The sequence below is a fragment of the Pelodiscus sinensis genome, chromosome 7, assembly GCF_052426305.1.
Source record: "Pelodiscus sinensis isolate ZL-2025 chromosome 7, ASM5242630v1, whole genome shotgun sequence".
Lineage (NCBI taxonomy): Eukaryota > Metazoa > Chordata > Testudines > Trionychidae > Pelodiscus > Pelodiscus sinensis.
The window spans coordinates 12,683,979-12,707,242 of NC_143058.1; the positions used below are offsets into that span (position 1 = coordinate 12,683,979).

At 41.5% G+C, this 23,264-nt stretch overlaps 1 protein-coding gene across 6 annotated transcripts in view; it reads left to right on the plus strand.

The window, feature by feature from the left end:
* KALRN (kalirin RhoGEF kinase) overlaps positions 1–23,264 on the plus strand; it is a 786,138-nt gene that overhangs the window by 720,477 nt on the left and 42,397 nt on the right. For 3 of the 6 annotated variants that reach the window (XM_075933140.2, XM_075933139.2, XM_075933147.2), the window contains 9 exons: positions 1,031–1,100; positions 2,344–2,430; positions 3,342–3,434; positions 5,399–5,449; positions 6,981–7,058; positions 8,096–8,281; positions 11,144–11,315; positions 15,225–15,463; positions 16,135–17,260. In XM_075933140.2, the coding sequence (XP_075789255.1) occupies positions 1,031–1,100; positions 2,344–2,430; positions 3,342–3,434; positions 5,399–5,449; positions 6,981–7,058; positions 8,096–8,281; positions 11,144–11,315; positions 15,225–15,463; positions 16,135–16,386 (1,228 nt within the window). In that variant the 3' untranslated portion in view covers positions 16,387–17,260. Of the gene's footprint in view, positions 1–1,030; positions 1,101–2,343; positions 2,431–3,341; positions 3,435–5,398; positions 5,450–6,980; positions 7,059–8,095; positions 8,282–11,143; positions 11,316–15,224; positions 15,464–16,134; positions 17,261–19,466; positions 19,591–20,794; positions 20,855–23,264 lie in introns of those variants that run through there. The other 3 variants (XM_075933149.2, XM_075933142.2, XM_075933143.2) reach the window with 3 other exon arrangements.

Below are 23,264 nucleotides of genomic sequence, written 5' to 3' on the forward strand. Positions count from 1 at the left end.
GGGGGGGGCCAGACCCAAAAAAGTTTCCCTGCCATACATTGGGGACCCTAGTCAGACCAGGACTCCAATATCTTAGGCCTTCTCCATGCTGCTGCTTTTGCTGTTTAACCACTTACACAATTTCTAGTAGCTAGTGGTTCTCCTCTAGCTGAGGTCAGTGCAAGGAATGGTTGATGATCAATCTTCTGACCTCCCGCTTCTTAAAATCCCTATTAGTTGACACTTGAACCTCCAAGATTTACCTCACTAAAGTGTCTCACTTCAGAGAGCTGTGCATGAAGCTAATTTCCTTTGCGGGTCCTGGACCTTGCCAAGACCTGCTTACTCCAGACCTGGCCTCTGAAGTAAAGATGCATTTAAACTGGAAATTGGTCGGCTATCCACTCTGGGAAAGGAGGTTCTACTTCCTTGGGTGGCTATTAAACAGTCAAGGTGTGTAGAAACATAAAGCACCTTAAACAAGGGTCATGTTTAGTGATCTAAATAAAATCCCTTCTTAAAAGGGAGTCAAGCTGGAGGTGTCTCAGCAGTGCAGATCAGTGTAAATATTGGCTTGTCCTATAATTACACAAAGATAACAAAGTAGAGTCGGTGAAAAGTTTGTAATCAAAATGTTTAATGACTAAATAACCCTTAGACAAAATGAAGGATTTCTACAGAAGGTAAAATTCTGCATGGGCTTTGTCCACCTGAACCCATTTTTTTTAAACTTATTTCAGTTTTTAGAAGCTGTTGTTAGTACATAAATTCATTTTATGCTGGAGGGTTTTTAAACAGCTCTAAATTTTTCAACATGCTCCAATGAAAACCACAAAGTGAACTGTTAAAATCCAAGAACTGACTTTTTTCTTCTTCCACTCCCCTGGTCCCAATAGCGTGTTAATAGGTGCAGTGTATACCTAAAGGAAAGCAAAGTTTCCCTTTTGTTCAGTTAAGAAATTCTCTGGGATTGGATAATGGGGAAGAAAAGAGGGGATGGTAGAAAGGAGGGAACAACTCAAAAATTGCTGATTTTTCTCTTTACTTTCAGTTTTTTCCTGGCTGAACTAGAAAAATGTCTCCAGGAGCATGACCGTTTAGCACAGCTTTTTATCAAACATGTAAGTGTATTTGTGTTCTGACTTTCACTGTGACATGTTTCAGCCTTTTCCTTCTAAATTCAGTTTGGCCATGTTAATTTGCTATCTTTGTGTATTAACACTTTTAATCCAGATATAAAATAAGGCTTATACTTTTTTGTTTTCTTCAGCTACTGAATGGCTGGTTTCCCTAAGTCTTAAAAGAAGGGGCAGTGTGAACCCATTCTTCCCCTCTGCCGCCAATTTGCTTAGTCCAATCCAAGTAGCATGTGCTCTCAGACTAAGCATATATATCTGATACTTCAGTTATTTCCCCCAAACCAGAGAACAGAGCTTTGTGAAACTTGATTGTCCCTTCCACAATCAGACGCCAGCTAATAAAAGATGCATCACCTTCCTTGTCTCTTGTATCTTGGAACCAACAAGCTGGAATATGTACATTATGAAATTTAAGATTTGAAAGCAGTTAGCTTATTTCCTAGATACAAGTCTTCAGCTTTTTAAAAACACAAAATGGGAGTGACTAAAACTTGAGCACATCTTGAGGTACTTGTATTTGACTAAAGTTTGGAGGGCATTAACATTTTCCAGTAACATTTCTCATTTGGTTGAGTTTGCATTTTTTTGCTAGGAATCCTTTGCATAATACAAGACTGCATGCCACATGCCAGTGTTTCGGCGTTCTCTGAAAATGCATTTAAAAATAGTTTTTTTAAATTGTTTTTAATGGCAGATCATAAATTTGTGACTTACTTATTTTTAAACATCATTGTTAAAAATAACACCCGAAGGATGAAGTCCAACTTCCTGGTATTCATTTGCTTTTAAAAATAGTAAAGACACTGGACCATACCCTTGGCTAACGTAAATCTGCTAGGGAACTATGTGGAATTACATGCAGTGAGGCTCTGGCCCCTTGTTTAAAACTTCCATCTGGCAAACATATGTGCACTTGACTAACACTGTTCAACTTCATGAGACCATTTGCCAAAGTAAAACTACTCACATGCCTGAGTGTTTAGAGGATCAGGGTCGGATTGTTTTAAATAGTCTGTAATTGAGGAAGCATCATTGCCTTGATTGCATTTCATCGAGGGAAGATTTAGGGTCAGCTAGAAGAGACCTGTTTCTATTGCTTTGCACCTTTGCTCGGCTTCATGATGCTCATTTACTTATTCTCAGCAACTTTGTCAGTCCAATCATTTAATAATGTAAATATAGTAGCTAATATCTTACTAGATTCCTGTGCATCTTGCCCTCACAGGAGAGGAGGTTACACATGTATGTGGTGTACTGCCAAAACAAACCACGATCTGAATATGTAGTAGCTGAATACGATGCATACTTTGAGGTAAGGTAGGCCATATACACTGGATATTATTGCTGACATTAAGTTAAAGGAGAATTACCCAAAAACCTATGGGTTTGGGCTCTGTTTGGCTAAAAAAAAGATACTGTGATGGGATTTATTCTTGCATAGAATTATTCTATTTACACTGCTTTCTTAGCAATTCCTAATACTTATCAAATTCCAGTTCTTCTGTCAATTTCTAGCTAATGGCTAGGCCAAAAGTGAATTCCCAAAGTGAAATTCACTTCCCTTCACCTTCTTGGTCTGAAATTGCAAAGAACACAGGTGGCAAATGCCAAGAATAGTAAGGGATTATGGTGCGGTGTAGTGTTTTTTTTTTTGTTTGTTTTGTTTTGTTTTTTGTTTTTTGCTTTTTTAAACTAATTAGCTGATTACTGTTCTGGCACTTAAGAGTTTTATTCTGCTGGGTGATTTACAATTATTAATTCCCCCCAAGACTTTGGCATTTACTCCTGGGAGTGCTTTGGGGACCTGGACAATTCCTACAATGCAAAAAAAAAAAAAAATCTTGAGTGACAAGGGGAAAGTCCTCCCTTTCACTAAAGGGAATGTCACTACAACCTTTCATGCTCTTCAGGATTTCTTTATGGCCATCACCCAACTGTAATAGGAAGAGCAGTCTCTAGATTTGTAATTTCCTGCTCAAACTGGAAAAAATCCCAGGTCTTTAGATTAGCTTCCAAGTATTTTGCCCAGTACTTGCCAAAAAGTGACACTTACCGGATTTTGAAATCCTTCAGTTCTCTAAAATATCCTCTTGCTCTGGCAGAAAATTACTCAATTTTTTATTGTATGTCCCCCTCAATATGTCACGTTTCCTGTCTTTGCTAATAGAATGCATGTCTTCTGTGGTTTGTAACAATTGCTTAATGTTGTGATAATACTTTTAGGAAGTACAACAAGAAATAAACCAACGGTTAACCCTCAGTGACTTTTTAATCAAACCTATTCAAAGAATAACCAAGTACCAGCTTCTGCTTAAGGTGAGTGGAAAGATGCAATTTGGGTGAAGATCAGGATCACTTTAGACTTTGACTTAAGTCTCTCTGAATTTCATTGTAACTGAGGAGGTTTTTCTAAAATTTGACACCAGTTTAAAATTACCTTAATGGGGTAGGTTGTAACTAACCTCTTTAATTTTTTTAAGCGAAGAGTTAATGGAAGAGAAGCTTGGCTTTTGTTTAAGCTAGTGAGCATATCAAAATGACAGCCATCAACCCACCCTTTGATAACTGGACTATTTGGAAAAGAAATAATTGCATTTGTTATGTTAGTCCCTCTAACTTTTACCTGAAGATAGACATCTAGCCAGTAAGGAGGTGGGGGGAAGGGAGGAAGGTCACCATTGTGCACATTTCTAAGAACAGTTCGGTACCTGATGACTAAATACCCTATGTCAGTCATCTGTCTTTCAAAAGCTTCAGGGGGTAGCCGAGTTAGTCTGTAACAGGAAAAACTTCAACAAATAGTCTAGTTGCACCTTAAAGACTAACATGTAGATGGTGGTATGAGCTTTCATGGATACAACCCACTTTTTTTCTTTCAGACACTTCAGTTGCTTTATCAAATCTTGCCAGAATAATCAAAGGTTTAGGGATTTCCCTTTTAGGGCAAATACAAATTAGAGTTGATCAAAACACATGAGTTTCACATTTTTAAAAGCAGCCTTCATTGAAAATGAGGGTTTTTCAAATCTCTCATTTTGATGGATTTTGATTAGCTTTTCCTCTAAGTTTAACTCTTGACTCTTTTTCATATTATGATTGTGGGGGAAATGTCAATTCTTTTCACCCCTAGAAAATCAAACCAGCAAAAGGTAGAAAACAATCATTTAAGAAAATAGCTCATTTTGCTGTAGCAAATTTTTGTGGGTTTTTGTTTTCAAATTTTCCTATAGGGTATAAGTCACTTTCTGACCAGAGAATTTCACATGATTTTTTTTTTTTTCCCCCGTGAAAATGCCCACCACATTCCTATTTTATGGCCAGTTCTAAATGGAATAAACAGATTTAGAAATATCACTAGCACAGACTGGCAATGAGTGAAGATAAATGCTTCTACCAGATGTTACTGTGTACTGAGCTTCTATGTTAGTATCCTGTGCCCCAGAATGAGACAGATCCAAATTTTCAATGTTGTCTTTGGGAATCCAACTTAGACACACAGCATGACTTTTATTTTTATTTTTTTCAAGGATTCTGAGCACCCACAGCTCTTAGGGTATACCTACACAACAGTGTTAATTCAGAATAACTGACATTACAAAATAATATAATGTGCATCCATGCAGCAAGCCATTATTTTGAAATGTCAAGATGAAGAATCACCTCTGAAATTTTGCCCATAATCTATAAAGATACTGGTGGAGAGGGGTTTAAGCTGCTTAGTGTGTCAAACTGACTACCATCAGCCTATGCTTTGGTAACTGTACTAGTTTCAAAAGAAGTAATTGCATTTTGTGTCCCCACTTTTTTTGAAATTTTATAGAAGAGTCTTCATCTTAAGAGGGAACGGAGTTAGGGGCGGCCTGTGAGCCTAGGCAGCTGCCTAGGGCGCCGCTAGCCCGGGTGTCTGATGATGATGTCACGGCCGTGCAGGCAGGGATGCTGATTGTGCCGCCTTGCCTAGGGCGCCAGCTGCTGCAGCCGGCCTCGGGCTGCTCCTGAACGGAGTCAGCATTTCCAAAGTCTAATTTTAGTTCTATCCTGCTTCATAAAACAATTCAACCAGTTGTGCTTGTTTCCCCACCTCTAGAATGGGTAGACTATTTCCCTACTTTACACACACCTTTTGAAAACTGATACATCAAAGTGTCTCTTTCAGTGTTAAGTACATATTTCGTTTTCTGTCAAGTTGTATCATGTCACTCACTGGTGGTTTTCTTTTTTAAATTGGATAATAGGTTTCCTAAAAAAAATCTTCATTAGAACTATCTTGCTTTCTTTAGGACTTCCTGAGATACAGTGAGAAAGCTGGGCTGGAATGTTCTGATACAGAGGTATACTTTCATCTCCTGGCCTCTATTGCTTTATCTCAGTGTGGCCCATGACCATTTTGCACGTAGTCCATGGTCAGCTTCTCCTGTAGTGGGAAGCCTGTGCTGGCACTCCAGTCCTGTGCACTTCTTCCGCCCCTCCGCGAGGTTAAGCGGCAGCATTAGCCACCCATTTTTTTTTTGGGGGGGGGGGGGAGGCGGCGGATCCAGCTGAATGAGAAAGAAGCAGCTCTGCATACTGCTGCCACCTTCCTGCCCCCAGCTTGTGCGATGGCAATGCAGGAAACTTTCCCCACTGCTCCCACTGACTGTAATTCTGACCAGTGGGGTTGGTGCCTGGGAAGAGCATGGTGTGCAAAGCAAGGTAAGGGCCCCCCTGTCTCCCTCATGCCCAGACCCTGTACCCCATCGCCCTCACTCACACCCTCCCACAGAGATCCTACACCCCACCTTATTCCTGCACCCTCCCTTCTGCCCAGTCCTCACACTCACATCCAAACTCTTGATCCCCTGCCTGCTCCTGCATCCTAACTTCCTTGCAGACCCTGTACTCCCCAGCCATTCCTGCACCCTGCCTCCTGCCCAGACCCTGCACTCCCACCCCTTTCCCACTCCCAGTAGCCCCCTCTTGTACACTGACTCCTTCACTTTGGCCCCACACCAGAGCTGGGGAAAGGGAGGGGAGGGGGGCACCAAATCTACTAGCCCTGGGACTCCAGAAGACTTAATCTGGCCTGTGGGAAGCCTTGAACCTCTGTCCTCCCTTCTCTCCCTCCCCCACTGAGGCTGCGGGAAGTGAGGTGGGGGCCACATCAGTGAGGGTTGGGGGTTAGGCATCTTTTTATTTTTCCCTGTAGGTCAAAGGCCCGCAACCCAAAAATGATTCCACACCCCTGCCATAAATAAAAGCAATGTTGAAATCTTATTTCAAAAACAAAAATAAAATAATTTATTTTTGTTTTTGAAATAAGTTTGGTAAATTAACATGATAAAGTTAAAGCCCTTAATCTATTTAACAATTTTGATTAATATTTCCTTTCTTATGGGTTACACATCCCTCCTTTATGTTGTTGCTGTGTATTTGTTTTTATAAAATTGTAGTAGTTGAGGTATTTAGAGATAAGCAAAGGCCTTTTGTCACCATGGGTGGCTGGTTGGTTGGTCGTCTGAAAGATTTGCATTGAGCAGGGTGGGCCGTGGACCAAAAAGTTTGAGAACCACTGCTTTATCTGGATACTGCTAAATGAGTGGAATTTTGTAGAGAAAGCAAATTGCCCTGAATATTGAGATGAGCAAAAACCGAACATTCAACACGTAATTAAATTTAAACTAGAAGAAAAAATAAATGAAGCTATGTGCAGTGGAGGGCTTGTCCGTGCATACCAGACCTCCCGTTGACATTAGTGAAAGAATCATGCCTTTAACTTCTAAAAATGTGTGCGCCTCCTTATTAGTGGCAGTCTGTGTTCTTTAATCTTTCCTTAAGGAGCACTCTGGCCTTTTTCATAATTAATATACTGTTTTTATTCAACAGAAAGCAGTTGAATTAATGTGCCTTGTACCAAAACGTTGCAATGATATGATGAACCTGGGGCGTCTTCAGGGCTTTGAGGTATGTATCTCTCAGCGTAGCTAGATCAGTGCTCAAGGACTGAGAAGCTATTGTCTCTTCAATAATTATCTCCACAGATTGTTCTGTCCTGTTCTTTTAACTGAGCCACATTTCTCGGAGGTTCTGGGGGTTGGGATGGAGAGGATGAATGTATACTTGTATTTCTAAAAATGGAACATTCCTGAACAAGCATCAGAATTTGAGGCCTGTAACTGCTTCTCAAAGCTTAAATTCATCATTCTCAACAACAACCATGGGTCAATGCCCATTGATGTCCAATGCCTCCTTTGCTATTTCCTTCCTTCTTTCCTTGTCCGATGTGGAGTGGCTTAGTTTCTGTAGACTAGCTCCACACCAGTCTACTATATCATCTACCCATTCTCTGTGGGGTCTGCCTCTCCTATTCGAAACATTCATTATGCCAAATACCAAGGTCTTAACTTTTCACTCGTTCGTTTACATTTTAGTCGTTCAGGTGTATGCACCCATGTCAGACAGCACGGAGGAAGAGCTTGAGCTATTCTACAAAGACTTGACACAGCTTAAATTGCAGACTACTTATTTCTTCCTCTGCCAAAATAAGCAGCCTCCCATCCAGACTTTTTCCCACTTATATGGCAACCCAGTATCTTGAGTGAGGTAGCTCAACATGATGCTGAGCATCTGTGCTCAAAGGGGGCTCTTAAATGATGTACCAAGTTGACTAATTCAAAATAAGAGCTGGCTGTCCTGGTAAAATGCCTAATCTCTAACAATAGGCCTGATGTGTCTTAAATGGTGCAAATTATAATGGGAAGGTAGTTAGAAACCAGGGATAAAACCATTCCATTGGGGACTTGACATTTCTGTCTTGGAAACACCAGTGATGAGAAGGCTTAAGAGCAGCTGTGTTAGCACTCTGAACTCTTGTTAGGGAAGGCAAAGACTTTGCAAACTTCAGAATGTGAGCTCTAGCAGATCAGCTGTTGAGCCATGTGACTTTTAAAAAAAAATTATCTTCCCCATGTGTGTTCAAGTTAGCAACTTCTTTTTCTCAGGGCAAGCTGACTGCTCAAGGAAAGCTGTTACAACAGGATACATTCTATGTAACTGAACAGGATTCTGGAGGACTGTCTCGGCCAAAGGAGCGCAGGGTCTTCCTCTTTGAGCAAATTGTAATCTTCAGTGAACTTCTTAGGAAAGGCTCCTTAACACCAGGCTACATGTTTAAGAGAAGCATAAAGGTAAGAAATGGGGAATGGGAAAGTTGTATTTGATAAGTGTGCTACTTAACCATAACCTTCCTATGCTCTGGACTGTTAGGCATACAAGTTTTCAAGTGCCACTTGTAGACCTAAATCTTCCTGTACACAATTCAGTTGCTGACTTTACAGGATACACCGCAAAAGGCAAGGCTGAAAAGTTAACATAGTCTTGCCTGAATAAGAGTTGGGCCTAATGAAGGGCTTCTAATTATAGCAGGAGAAGGGGCTTACTAATTTTCTCTCCACTAGGAGTGGAGGAAGGTAATTGAACTAAAATGATCTTGGATCCCAATTCAGAACTTAGGCATGATCTTAACTCTTAACAGTAATGCTTTCTGAATCAGGAGGCCTTAATCTTTAGCCTTTGCTATTGTCATTGTCCTACTTCAATTGTTTCAAGAAAGATTATTCAAGAGGGTGGTAATTGAAAGAATTCAACTAATATTAAACTGAATCTCAAGAAAAATTGTAAATCCTGATTTCTGCAAAGCTCTTAAATTTTGAAATCATTTCCTACCTTCTCCCTTCCTGTGGGGGGTAGAAAGAAACAACATATCATCAATATTGAATCTAGAGGGGAGGAAAAGTTGACTTCTCCATAGGTGGTTATTCTAGAAAGTGTACCAACATAGGTTGTCTGCACAAAGCAATTCTTGCATTGCATGTTGAAAAGAGCGATTATGATTTCTATGTACAAATGCCAAAAGAAGCAAACTTTGGCTAGAGCAACCTGATGGCTTCCAGTTAAATTACACATTAGGGCATGCTTTTGCTACATTGTTAGCTTGAACTATCACTCCAGTTTTGCCCCAATCCAGCTCTGATTTGCACACAGGTCTCTAATTTGACTTAAGTTGTGCTTCAAGCTTAAACTAGCCAGCTCATCAGGGAGTAAACTGAAACTTGAGTCCTACTCAAGTCAGGATGTAGCTATTTGTTTTTGTTTTTTTATTAGATGCTGGTGTGTTCTAACACTCTGCTAATCCAATCACTCTGGGTTGCTTGAGGTGGTTTGATCACTACTCTTGTGGATTGTCTAGGCTTGGAATGCTGCAGCTGGCAACACTGTTGAGACTACCTGGGGTGGTTCTAGCTACATAGGTAATCCACTTCTCTGAGAGGCAGTAGCTGGGTCAACAGAAGAAATACAAATAGAATCTATACTGAGCATTAAATGGACCTAGCTCAGAGGTGGGCAATAATTTTTGACACCAGGGGCCACTTCAGAAACTTTTGAAGTGGCCTAGGCTGACCCAGAAGAGATGGGACCTCAAGCGGAAGGGGCAGGACACTTCCGTGCTTCACCATCCATGGACCGTGATTGTGCATTGCCCCTCTCATACAGAACTGCTGGCTGTTCTGAACAGCTGGTGACTCCCTCTAGGTACCCATGCCCCTGGCAGTGGGAAGAGCCTTCGCATGCTCCCCCCTGTTGTCCCCAGTCAATCCGGGCCTGGGGAGGGGGGCACCCTGCAAGGGACCATTGCACTTAGTCACCCACCAGCTGAGCTGCAGCTTGTGGTTGACTTGAAGTGCTGAGCTCCTAGCAGGGCAGGAGGAGACTTCACACACTCTTCTGCCCCAAGCCCTGGGAGTGTGCAGAGTCTCCTCCCACCCTGCCAGGAGCACATGGCACTTCTAAGCACCTCACACTCCTTGCAGGGCCTGAAGGTGAAGGAGCAGCAGGGCCTTCTGGGCCAGATCCAGCCTACAGAGGCCCTTTTGCCCACCCCTGGGGCAGCTCCATTTCTCAGAGGTGTGAAAAATCCATACCTCTGATAATGTAGCTATTTAATGTAAGTTCCTAGTGTAGAGCAGCCCTCACTTAAGCAGAGTAAACACAAGATAATTGTAGTGGTGAAAACATGCCCTTAGAATTCTGCAGAATGTGATGTTTTGCTTTCGGTGGGGTTTTTTTTTCCAATTAAGTTGATTTGCAGAATTTCCCCATTCACTTGATAGGCAGGTCTGTAGTTGAGGAACTGAAAATGAGATGACATCACTTTGAGCTGGTTCATGGGTGTTGACAAACGGTCAATACCTCACTGTGCACAATGGAAATACCTTAGCTCGATGTCCCCTCTCTTTCGTTTTGTGGGGTATAGAGTAAAACAGCAGTGTGCCTGTTTGCAAGAATGGCTAAAGCTAACAGATTATAGAAGGGGTAAGAGTGGTTTGACTTTTAATCATGTTTCAGATCCTTCAAACGTTTAACAGACCCAGCAGCATCTTGGATGCACTTGCGTGTTTATCTTTAGACATTTGAGTCGTTACAATGAAGTCCAAGATAGGCACATGAAGTGTTTACAGGCTCACAGCCTAATGGAGTCATTTTACAGCAAGTGACCTGAGCAGTAGAGTACTCGGAGGAAAAATATCCTGTATCATCAGTGGAGAACTATTCTTTAGTGTATCTGTCCACAGTCCAAACTTAAATGACTAATGGCTGCATTCCAGTACTCCTTAAGGGGAGAAGCAGTGTTTACATCGATGTAATTAACTCTTGTTTTAGAGGGATGGAAGGTTTTTTTGCTTTTGTTCTTCAGCTCTTGGGAGGCATTTTGTCACACTTAGGTTATGCTTATTTTTGATCAGTCCGCCATGATGATATTAAACTTCCTTTTTAAAATAACCACTCAAGATTATGCAGATGGATGTTGAGACTTAACCCTGAAGTCTGCCTGTAGGATGCTAGAGCTTCATTAGACATGGTCAGGAACTTCAAGCACAATGGCATTTTGTTCTGATTGTTATGTTCAGGAAATTAGTGCCATATTTTCTTTTCTTTGAGTGCTGTGAGCCTTCTCCAATTTAACCCAAGGTTCATTGGACTTATTGCAGATGAACTACCTAATAATTGAAGAAATAGTGGATGATGATCCCTGTAAATTTGCTCTGATGAACCGGGAAACTTCGGAACGAGTCATTTTACAGGCTGCTAATCCTGAAATTCAGCAAGCTTGGGTACAGGACATCAATCAGGTCCTGGACACACAGAGAGACTTCCTAAATGGTACGTAGTCTCCCTGTGCCATGTCTTCTGCATTAACAGGAATCTGCAATGTTCAAATGTTCTCTTCTGCTGAAAAACTCATCGCCTTCAGGTTCATAAAGAAATATCTCAAGCGGAACGCTTGATCCAGGTTGCCCATCTTTAAGTACCTGGCGCAGGGCCAGACCATGTCCCCTGAGTCTTAGGTGTCCTCTATTATATTGATAATCCCTTTTTCTTGTAGAAAAAAGGCTCATGCACTTGCACGGTCCTATCTCTTGCAGCAATCTCACTGCCTAGTTCAGGGACTGCATTGTAGTGGGGAGCATCTAGGTGGCCAATGAGTCAGGGTGGGAGAAGACATAATGCCGCCATAATCCTCAGATCTTTGAAGTGTCCCAAAATGTTTATAAGGCTCTCTGATGTGTTAATGGCTCCATAGAATTTTTGGCCGGCCCAAGAACAAGTGGGGTCTCGTTCAGCACTCGTGACTCTCTGCTAATGTATATGGTTGGCTTCGTCTGCTGTTGAGGTTCAGAGGCTGATCCCACCAGTTTTATTCTGGGGAGCCAGAAGTTATCTGTGGTGAAAGCCTTCTACAACTTACCTCACTTTTTCAAAGTCAGGTCTGCTGATGTCTGTTAACTGCTTTCAACATTGTAAATATAATCGCAATCAGAGGCCATTATCAGAATCCATTCATTCCAGAATGGCCTTCTGTTTGCGTCCCTAATACTGAGGGGCAGTCGGGCTCTGAAACAAGAGCCGAAATTAGCCTCAACTCAAAGGGGTTTGAAAAATTGGCCCAGAAGTCTGAATTTCTAAAACATATGCTGATGTACTTCTGGGAGAGCACAGGGCATCGCATATGTCTGACGTTCAGAATGCCTGGAGGGTTTGGTTGGATGAATTGCCTAATTTCTGCTTTCATAGGGGTCTGATTGCCCTTTTGGGTGCAGCCCCTTCAAAGGTCAGTGCCGCATAAGTCCAGTCAAACTAATGCAGAGAGCAACTATGAGACCGAGCTTTCTACCTACTTCATGTTGGAGAGAGGAAAAGAGAATATCACTTATTTTGGCATTAAATTATTCCTTCCCTCCACTGTTGAGTAAGCATCGGGATGGATTGATTTTTAAATCATTGACTTAAATCACTAACAAATTATTTAAATCAAGTTACCAAGAAAGTAAGACTGATTGTGCTTATGGTGCACATCATTTGGAAGCAAGTCCCATTGAATTCACTGGCACTTCTGTTTTTTGAGACCAAGGATAGGCTAGGGTTCCCTTGAAAAAGCTGAGTTATGCTGAAGTAAAATAGGGAATCAACTTATGGTCATAGATCAATATGGTCCATGACCATGGTCTTCCAAAATAAGAGCCATGTATTATGAAACATAAAAGAAAATGGCCACTGGCAACTCAATTTCTGTTGCTGCAGATTTCTGTATTGTATACTTGAGTGATAGATTTGGAACCTAGTTTAGTAGTTAAACAAGCCATGAAGATTATTTGAGCTAAACTTTTTTTTTTAAAGCAACATCCAGCACAGCAAACTGCTTGGGAATTTACTTGTCAAATCATACTTGTACTAAGATCATCTTAAAAATCAATGCATAATTTTTCTCCCACAAAAGCTAATGGCCAAATAAATCCCTTAGCCTTTAAGCTACCATAGGGGCAACTCGTTGATTTTTTTTTTTTTAATTAAGTTACTAACCAGTTGGTCCAGTCCAGCCATATCCACATCTTCATCCCTGTCATTTTCTCCCAATAAGCAGTTTTGCTTATGATTCATTCTTGTAACTAGACTCTGCATCTTCTTGTGCTGCCTCTGCTTTATACACTTTCCTTTTTTACTCAGGGAATGAATTTCTTCAGAGTATTCCCAGATAGGGGTGCATCTATGCCCAGAAGCCATGACAATTTTTCTTTGGCAAAAAAGTGGAGGGGGGATACAGAAAGCTATGTGCTGAAGGTCTTCCCTTTTTTCTTTCCCGTCTACTCCACCCTTCCTTTCTGTGCTGCCTCTGTCTTTCCTATATTGTCTCTCTTTAAGGCAATGACTTAACTAACTCTTCTTTGCTTATGATGTGGTAGACGTCAGCCAAGCATAGCAGAACACACAACAATTCTATCCCGCTCGTCTGTTTCTGCACGTTACTTTTTAGTTTGCCCAGAACTTTCCAGAAGCAAGAGCTGGTAGTTAGGCTGGACAGAGTAAAGCCATACATTAATTTTTGAGACTGTAAGTGTAGGTATCACATGTTTATGATGAGATTTAATTGCTACTACATTTCTCATTTAAAATGAGGGGTGTGTGTGTGTGTGTGTGTGTGTGTGTGTGTGTGTGTGTGTGTGTGTGTGTGTGTGTGTGTTGATTTAAAGTCTCATTTTTATTTTAAAAACTGTTCTTATCCACTTTGGTTGAAATCCTGGAGTCTGTTTATCTCTTGTGAAGTTTTTTCATCTCTTCGATATTGAGAGGGATGCTTGTTTTGTGAGTGGATTAATTTTATCTGTGACACTGTCCTGCATTTTCCCATTGCTGAATTAGGTAGCCTGGCCAGAGATAACTAAATGGAATGCAATGTACAGAGTATGATTCTCTGAATGTAGGTCATATAGCTTCAATGGCTTTGGACAGATCAAACACCAAATCCATATGCTTAGGTGCTTATAGTCTTTGATCTGTGTGTGGGTTTTTTGTCTGTCTGTCTCTCTCGCTCTCCTGAACAATGGCAGTATGTGTGGAAAGACTTGAGCTTAAAGCTGCTCCTAAACTTTTGTCTGAGAGCAGCTCACAGTGATAGTTGGTGCTTAAATATGCCAATGAACTTGATAGAAGCTGTCACAAGACCTCTTATCACTTCCTGTAGTTGATCAACTCTTCAAGTAGAAAAGGGGACGCTATAGGGTGACAGTCAGAAGAAAAAAGTGTTTTTTTTTTTTTCATTTCCCTTCCCCTTCAGAGTGGAGAACTGGGATACTTTACAATAAAAAGAGGCTGAGAAAATGGCAACCTCTACCTTTCTTTCTAGTTCCACACTTCTCCCCCCTCCAAATTATCTCCAACACGAGAGTACCCCACCTACACCTTAATTTATCATTGGATTTGCAGACTCAAAGATAGTCATCTTTCTCCTTCTCAGCTCCCCACCTGCTCAAACATAGACACCTATTTCCTAGCCTTCGTTTTCCTTACCAATCTCTTCATACCTAAGCACCTTTTCCTGATCCCAGGCTCATTAACTTGGGTTTGCAAAAGCCTCTGATTTGGCTTATGGTATGTCCCCAAGGTTTCTTATAATCATGGTACAGGCATCTTCTGGAATGACCAGCTGAGGTTAATGTTCTGATGCCATCCATACCAGTTGTCTAGTGGGTAGCTTCCAGGCACTGCTCTGGATCAAGCTAGCTATTAGGGATTTTAAAATGATTGCGTACTTTAAACACATGTAACTGCTGAAAATTTCAGCAGTTGCACGCACAAACTCCCTCTCCACCACCTGTGTGAATAGCAGGGTCAGTCGCTATTAGCAACCTGGCTGTCTAGGACTTGGATAAATTCACACTAGTTAAGTACTAACGACAAAAACCTATAAAGGACTGCTGAGTCATCCTGATGTATGCTGTTTGGAATAAATTGTGAACTTGTTTATTTCTGTTTGAAGGGCTAAGTATTTTAGTACCCTGTAGCATTAGACCAGCTACACTAGACACAGATTCCTCTTACTGCTGTGATGAAAACATCATGTACAGCACTGCAAGGTGGCCTCAAGATATCGAAATGTAAATGTACTCTTCCATGTGTGATGCAGTTGAGTATCCCTTGGATTTACTTTGAAACAGCATTATGCAAGTCATATGGTACACATCAGGTTATGGTGTCCCGAGCAGCAGTTCATCTAATTTTCTTCCTCTCCTGCAGCACTACAGTCGCCCATAGAGTATCAGCGCAAAGAAAGTACCTCAGCAGTAATGAGGCCACAAGCTAGTAGGGTGTCTCAGCCCAACAGCAGACCCTATTCTTCTGTTCCAGTAGGGTCTGAGAAGCCTTCAAAGGCTACAAGCCGTAACCCATCTCTGCCACCCCTGAAGATATCTACCTCCAATGGCAGTGCAGGGTATGAACACCACCAGCCTGGGGACACATATGAACAAAGCCAGGTATTGTATCTCTGCCCACTCTCCTTTCAGACTAGTTAAGAAAAGTGCCCTGGTCAGTGTTGCTCTAATGTTCCCTGTGCCGGAGCAGAATGAATTTTATGGGCACAAATATGAAGGTGATGTCACACCATAAAACTTGTGGTGGCCATGGGGACATAGGGTTGGGTTGCAGAGTGTGAGGCTCTGATTGGGGGTGTGGGCTCTGGGGTGAGGACAGGTTGAGGCATTTGGGCTTTAGGAGGGTACTCTGGGGCTGCCATAAGGAGAGAGGATGCTGCCGTCTTTGCAGCATCTAGATTTGGGGTGGGAGGGTGAAGGCACTTCTCCCTGGCATGGCAGCTACGGGGTTGGCAGGATAGGCGCCCCTACCATGGCACTGCAGGTTGCAGACGGGGCTGGGTTGGAGCTGAGGGTGCAGATCCTGATGTAGGGGCTGGGCCATCATGGCCATGGCAAGGGGAGAGCTCTGGGACCAGCCTGGGTTGTGGGTAGGGTGGCTCCAGCTGGCAAGACTGCCTTGGATGGGTACCTTGAGCACCTGCGTGTCACTAACTAGTCAGCTGTGTGGCCATAGAGGTGCACAGCTTCCAGGGTCTTGAAAGAGGCAACTCTCTCCTATTCCCCCCCCAGGAGCAGGCACTTACTAAAAATTTGTGGTGTCCCCTTCACAGAGTGACTTGGCAGGGTGCAATGGGACCTCTTCCATGGTGGTAATCAAAGATTACTATGCACTGAAAGAGAATGAGATCTGTGTGAATCAGGGCGAGGTGGTTCAGATCCTTGCCATCAACCAGCAAAACATGTTCCTGGTATACCAGCCTGCAAACGACCACTCCCCAGCTGCTGAAGGATGGATTCCAGGCAATATCTTGGCTCCCCTCACTAAATCCACTTCAGATAATAGCGACGGAAGCATCAAGTAAGTGCCATGTTGGCTTCCCTAGGAGCAGTATGTGGATTTTTGAGGAGAAAAAAAACAAAAGTGGTAGGGAGTTCCTGCTGATTTTTTTTTATCTACAGTGCCATTGGAACAAACTTTGAATACTCAATCCGCAACATGGGGCATCCATGTTGGATAGTTCGGGGTTTGATTATTTTTGTTTGCTTTTTTTGTTTGTTTATACTTTGTAAAGAATTTAAAATCCTAGACAATTTAACGGCATGTTTTATGTTGATCCATTTTACATCAACATGGACCTGATTGGACTGGACTTATATTTATGTTGTATTAAGTTACTTATATATATATATATATATTGGTTCTAACAGCATTTAGCAAAAAATCAGGCCTTGTGTTGGACAGAGGCCTGCTTCTCAAGGAGGAGAGATTTTGTTGTCTATGGCAATTTCTTTGTACAGCTTGTATCTTTTTATTTTGACTTTTTTTCTGTTCACAGTAACTTTTTTGTAAAATATTTTTTGTTGGCAAGACTCCCTTCTAAATACATTCCTGTATAAAATATTTTGCACTATTTAAAGAAACCCATATTGATGAAGTCAGGTTGTGCAATATAATGGATAGTCGCAATGTTCATCATTGTACCTGTAATGTAACTAATTTTAAATGTACTATTTTAAATATGTAAAATAAATTTTCACAATGAGCATGTTTTAATGAGGTTTAAAAGGACTAGTTTGACCCTCTTTTGTTTTCTTTTTGTTACAATGTTTTGCTGCTGCTTTAACAAATGTGTGGATTTTTTTTTTTTCTTTTCTGATTTTTAGAAATTTGTCAATCTGAAATGGCTAAATGCAAGAAAGTGTCTTTTGGTATTAAATACAGAAGGTACAACTCTTTTCAGTAATACCTGTTTTCTTTAATACCTAACATTAGTACAATGGATGCTAAAGAATCTTATGTTACATAAGTGCCTCAAGGTGTAGATTCGAAGGACCGATTTTTAAGAAAATTGATTTCTGCTGAAGTGACACACATTGGGTTTACCTGTATTCTTATACAAGATTGATTGCTCCTGGTCAAAACCTGTATAAAATGTAGACTAAACCTAAGGTCCTCCAGTATAAAATGTAGACTAAACCTAAGGTCCTCCAGTTAGCTAGAGACTCAGTGGCATTCTTTTCTAGCATTGGTGTGAAATTGTGTGCCTTTGTTTGTGAACAGCATTAGATTCCCCAATGAGTAATGGTAAATTGAAGCTTCTGCAAAGAGAACTAAACAAAAACCGCTGTAGTGAATGAAGCACATTGCACTTCTCTTCTCCCCTTTTTTGAGATTTAAATCTCTCAAATACTCTAATCATACTCTGGGAATAAATGGTTGCTTAACTGAACTCTGTGTATTGTAAAAAAACAAATGGCCAACTTTGGATGTGATGTACAGCTTTGTCTATACTACCATAAATGGTTTAAAAATGGGGTAAATCATGTTAAAGCAGCTACAGTATGCGCTTATCATATTCTGTTTGATCTTGCTGGTTATAGGCCAGCCAGCTGGGGATAAGAGAAAAGAATCCCGTCAGTCCATCATTGACTTGATCCATATTAAATAGGAAGTTTAAATTTTTGAAATCTAGTGAGTTTTGCAGTGTTGAGAGAACTCCCCACTGCATTACATATCTAATTTGAATATCCCCTAGAAGTGCCAAAATGAGAGTATTGTCCTGAGTTTTCCTGTCAAACTGCAGAGATGTGAGACATTTATATAATGTTCCTTCCTGGTGCTCCTCTTCACTGAATGCAAATGCCCATAACTAGTTCTCTCACATGACTTTGTGTTGCTGTAGTGTGGACACTCTCAAATTGGCTGGGACAGTTTCAGCTAACATAAACCAGTGTAGTCTAACAGCTGTACACACCAACACAAGAAGAGGTCTGTAGTTTTAATCTTAACATGACATACCATATTAATCTGATGCCAACGCATAATGAACGCAAGCACTTCAGAATTGGAATACAAAATATCTACCGTTCTGGAATGTAAGATAATGTCCAATTTTATTGGCATCAGGTTATTGTTGGATTATATGCAACTTTCTTTGTAAAATGTATCCAGGTATTATAGATGCGACCGTGAGCCAAACATTGGGCTTCAGATGTGATTTGCATGCCTTAAAGGTGGACAGAATAGTGCAATGCTTGTAACCTGGGTTCCAGTTCATTCCACTGCCATTTTTGAGAACTTTGTGCTTTGAGTGAATATGAAGAAAAAAAAAAGCCTCAAATGGTAAACATTCTGCTGTGAAAGCAAACTACATATTAGATGTCTTTCTTAATTTGATGTCTATTCTGATCTATGATTTCTCCGGTCTCCACGACATTTTTCTTAAAGGGTGACATGAACTTTTTCCAAGGACAAGGTCATGGAGACAGTAAATATGGGCTGGAAATGGAAATCACTAATTCGGTGTTCTGTTTAGTCAACAAATACAGATTTGAAAACATCAGACAATTGGATTAACCAAATGCAACTGTGTTTAACAGGAAATTCTTGACCCCAAGAAGTATAGCAAAGCTTATTTCCCAGAACTACTACTCTTGGAAATCCTAATGACCTAGTTTCTATGTGTTGGGTTTTTTGCATTTCATGTGCTTAGCAGCTCCAGGAATCCACCTAGAACTTCTGAACACTTGGGCTTGTTGTATCAGTTCAGCCCATTAAGACCCCATTCCCATCATATCTGCATCCTTTCCACTGCTTGAATAGACGAGATTTTTTTAATTGGATTGATGTTTTAGCACTTGCACTTGTCACAAACCTTCATTGCTGAAGTCCCTCAAGACAGATTATCTGAAGTTGAGACAGCCCAGTTGATTTAGGGAACTGGCTTTTTTACTTAATGTATTAAAACAGCAAGTAGAACATTTGCTAGTAGAACTGCTGAAATGGTTTTCTAATATTGCTGAAACTGAAATAGCTGCATTGCTGGTGACTCTTACTTTCTAGGAAATTGCAGTACTCAAATGTGGCTGCTGGTCCCCTTTCCACATCCTTTCTTCCCTGCCATGATCTGCCATTTGATTGGTGCATTTTTTGGTACAACAGGAAGTCATGTTCATGGCATACCCTGCGCATGAGAAAGCGGGCGGAAAAGGAGAGCAGTGGCAAAAATGAAGCCAATGGGCCACGTAAATCCAAGGATATTCTGGGCACCAAAGTCTCTGTTAAAGTGAGTAAGGCCATCCAAAGCTGTGGGCCACTCTCCTGCTTCCCATCTTCCTCACCCCCTCTGGTATCCTCTTTCTCTGGAGAGATGGGGGTGACACTTTGATTTTTGTTTATATCATTTTTGGGGGTAGTTCCCATGTTACAGGATTTTGCATGCAAAATAAAATGCAGCCTTTGTGTTTGGGTTTTTTCCTGGCATCCAAACTGCAAGTAAGTATTTCTCATTTACATAGACTACTCATGTGTGCAGTCGAAATGCAAATTGTGGGCAGGAGCAAACTTTACTAAACTTGGCACTCAGTCACCAGCTATACCGAGGCAAAGGGCCTGTGAAAGCACAGAGTGAAACCTGGTACCACTGAAGTCACTGGAAGTTTTGCCACTTACTTCAACAGGGCCAGAATTTCACCTTCTATCTTAAGGCTAATGATGGTTTTCAACTTTTGGGTCCAAGCCAAGTGTTGGGAGGTTTGTCAACTGCTTCTTTCCTCCATATTAGAAAAGGGGGGACTGGCCTAGATCCTGGTGTGTGGTGGGGGGGGGGGGTGCTAAAAGGATGCATTTTAGTTCCTAAGCTTTCCCATACTATCATTTTAAGATCCATCTTCTGCTATAGCTATATAACTAATATGTTCTAATACATAGCACAAATGTCCATAAAAGCTAAAGAAGCTTCCCTAGCACCTATGGAGGGCTCATTCTCCAACAAGGTGAAGCAAATTCTTATAGCAAAATTTTATGCAACAAACAAAACCCAGGTCCCAGTTCAGGACGGCACTTTATGCATGTTTAGTTCCATTCCTAGTCAGTAAAGTGTGTGATCTAAGTGAATGTATCAAACTGTGTGTTTGAAACATATGGAGTGTGAAGAGGACCTTTTGTTGGTTGCATTTTACACCCACTTTGCCGACATTAAAAACTATCGAAGAATTAGATGCGAAGAAGTAGCTGTTCCAGCTTGGCAGATGTACGTGGTTCTTTCTATTGCTTCCTTCCATAATTTCTTATTACTTAAACAACTGTTGCAAAATTATTACCTGGCCTTTCATAACAGCATGTTGCTGCCTTTGTTGGTTTCCTGGTTTTGAAGCATTTCCTTTACCAGTACACATTTCCATGCTGCTCGCAAGTTTTCAATTGCTCTCAGCCTAACAAATGTGTTCTAACCTTGTACTTCTTTCTTCCTCTTCATGCTGCCAAACAAGGAGACAAACAGCTCCGAGGAATCGGAATGTGATGACCTTGACCCCAATACAAGCATGGAGGTAGACAACCATGTGCTATCTTCTCCCCCCCCCCCCCCGATAATATGTTCCTTACTTTTAAAATGTCTTTCAAAAAAAAACTTTGTATCCATATAGTACATGGATCTATTCAGAATAACCTGTACAAACTGCTAGCAGTGCTCCCTGCAAGCTGAATATTTGGGCAGTCGCCCAGGAAAGAGTCACATGCTGCACGGCTACTTAGCAGAGCACCCACAGCTCGCAGCATGTGTTTCTACTAGTAGTGCACACCTGCATATCCCTGAGAGCACACAATTTATTCCCCACAGGGATGGAAAAAACTAGAGGGAACATCGACTGCTAGCTGTATTGTGCTGACAGCAATGCTCTTAAAAACAAAACCTTAAATCCTAGAGCAACAATAAAAACAGATTACATTTTGATCTTTCTCACAGCAAGCAGGCTTTTTAAGCTGTAGTTGTATGAATGTTTAAATGTGCTTCCGTCCAACAGCAGTGCTAAGACAACTACACTAAACTGGCCTTTATTTCAGAGAAGGCTTATGTGGTTAAGTGGACCTGACTTCTTGTCTTTGCACTAGCTTTATTCCAATGTAACTTAACTACAGTGGAGCCATCCCTAATTCACACTCGTGTCAGAAGAATCAAACCAGTGTTTAAGAGCTGTAGATGTTAATAGGACTGTTGGCTATGATAGTTTAACTTATCAAGCACTATATAAAGCTTCTAAGAGACAGTCCCTGCTCCAAAGTGTTTCCAGGGAAAACAAACAAAGATGAATCGCATGTCTGTCTCTTTGGCAGCATGTTGTTGGGAAAGCCACAATTAGAACTCCAATATCAAGTAGGTTGTCCTTTTGCACGAAAAATACTTAAACCAACCTGATCAAATGAGGGATGTTAAGGACTAGTTGACTATCCCATAAGCATTTGCTTATGAGATAATCAACATGATAGTCAACTAGTCAATTCCTCTCCTCCTCTTCCCGCCTCCCCCCGAGATGCCTTTCAGAGGCAGCACTGAGGGAGGAGGGGGGGGAGTACCTTGAAGAGGCAGCGCTGCTTGGAGCCTGGGGTCAGCTGGGGACTCTCCAGCTGACACTAGGCTTTGTGCAGCACAGCTGCTTTGAAACACCACAGCGGTGTTTAAAAGGGCAGTGCCGCCCTATCGACTAATCGAATAGGTGATACAAAAATGCATTGATTATTTGATTGTCAATTACATGATACTTAGATCAAATGTCATGGCACTTGACCAGGAACACAGATATTTTACTCAGTGGCTTCAATAAGTATCAGTTTGGAGAAATGTAGCCTAAAGGAAATCTTGAGTCATAAAGTTTCAAAAGTAGCCTAAGGCTATACAGTCGTTATCGTTTAGGTTAAATTGCACTTTATTAGTGTGTGTTTGGCATTTTAAAAAAGCCAGTAAGTAATGTTTGTACGTATGTTGTGAGGATTCGTTTGGGGGCAAAAACCCCACCTTTTAAATGTCACTACAGTGTGCAATGAGTATGAAGAGAGGAGTCAGATGGGGCTGACAAAGTGGCTTTTACCCAGAAAAGCTTATGTCCAAATAAACCTAAGTTAAGTCTTTAAGGTACCTCAGCACTTCACTGTTTTTTGCATACACAGGCTAACATGGCTACCCCTCTGAAATCCATACGTCTACTCTGACAAGTCTCAGAATAGTATGTGCTCATTGCATTCAAACTAGGGATGTGATAGTCATGAAGATTAATGGATAGATATGTTTACACTAAGTGTGCCTTCTTCCCTCCTATCCCCTCCCCCCCATGTTGCTGCCATTCAGAGGCACAAGTGTAAGGGATGGTGGGGAGGCAGGAGCCTGTGCTTGCAGAGAGCTTGATTAGTTTAACAAAATAAACACATGTTAACATCCCTAATTCAAATGTGTAAACCTTTTAGCTGGGAACTAGACCTATGGCGCACGGGCTGACATGAGGGATGCACGTGATACATAGATCAGGACAAGGAAAGGTAGTTCCTTTTTATTTCAAAATTTGTTTTTCTTAGAATGCACATTAACAATCACTCAAACCTGTGCGCATAGCCATCAAAGATTTTCCCTACCGGTACCCATCATGTCAGCTACTGTCGGGGGAGCCATGCAGAGCTTCTCGCAGCCAGTACATCCTTCAGCCCATGTTGCATCCCGCAGCTCAGGAAGCAGCTGAGCATCTCCCTGCTGGCAGCAAGCAAGTCCCTCAGCCCGCAGGTCCCCAGTGGGCTGAGGGGCAGCGTGGGCTAAGGGACATGTAGGCTGTGGGCACAGCTATATTGTCTGGGTGGGGTGGGAGCCCATAACTGTAATAGATTGAAAAGGGGTTTGTATCCTCCAAGGTGGGGTGCCACTGCCATCTCTCACCAAGGGCAAGTCTCAGGAGCAAGTGGTCTAGAACATGGAGC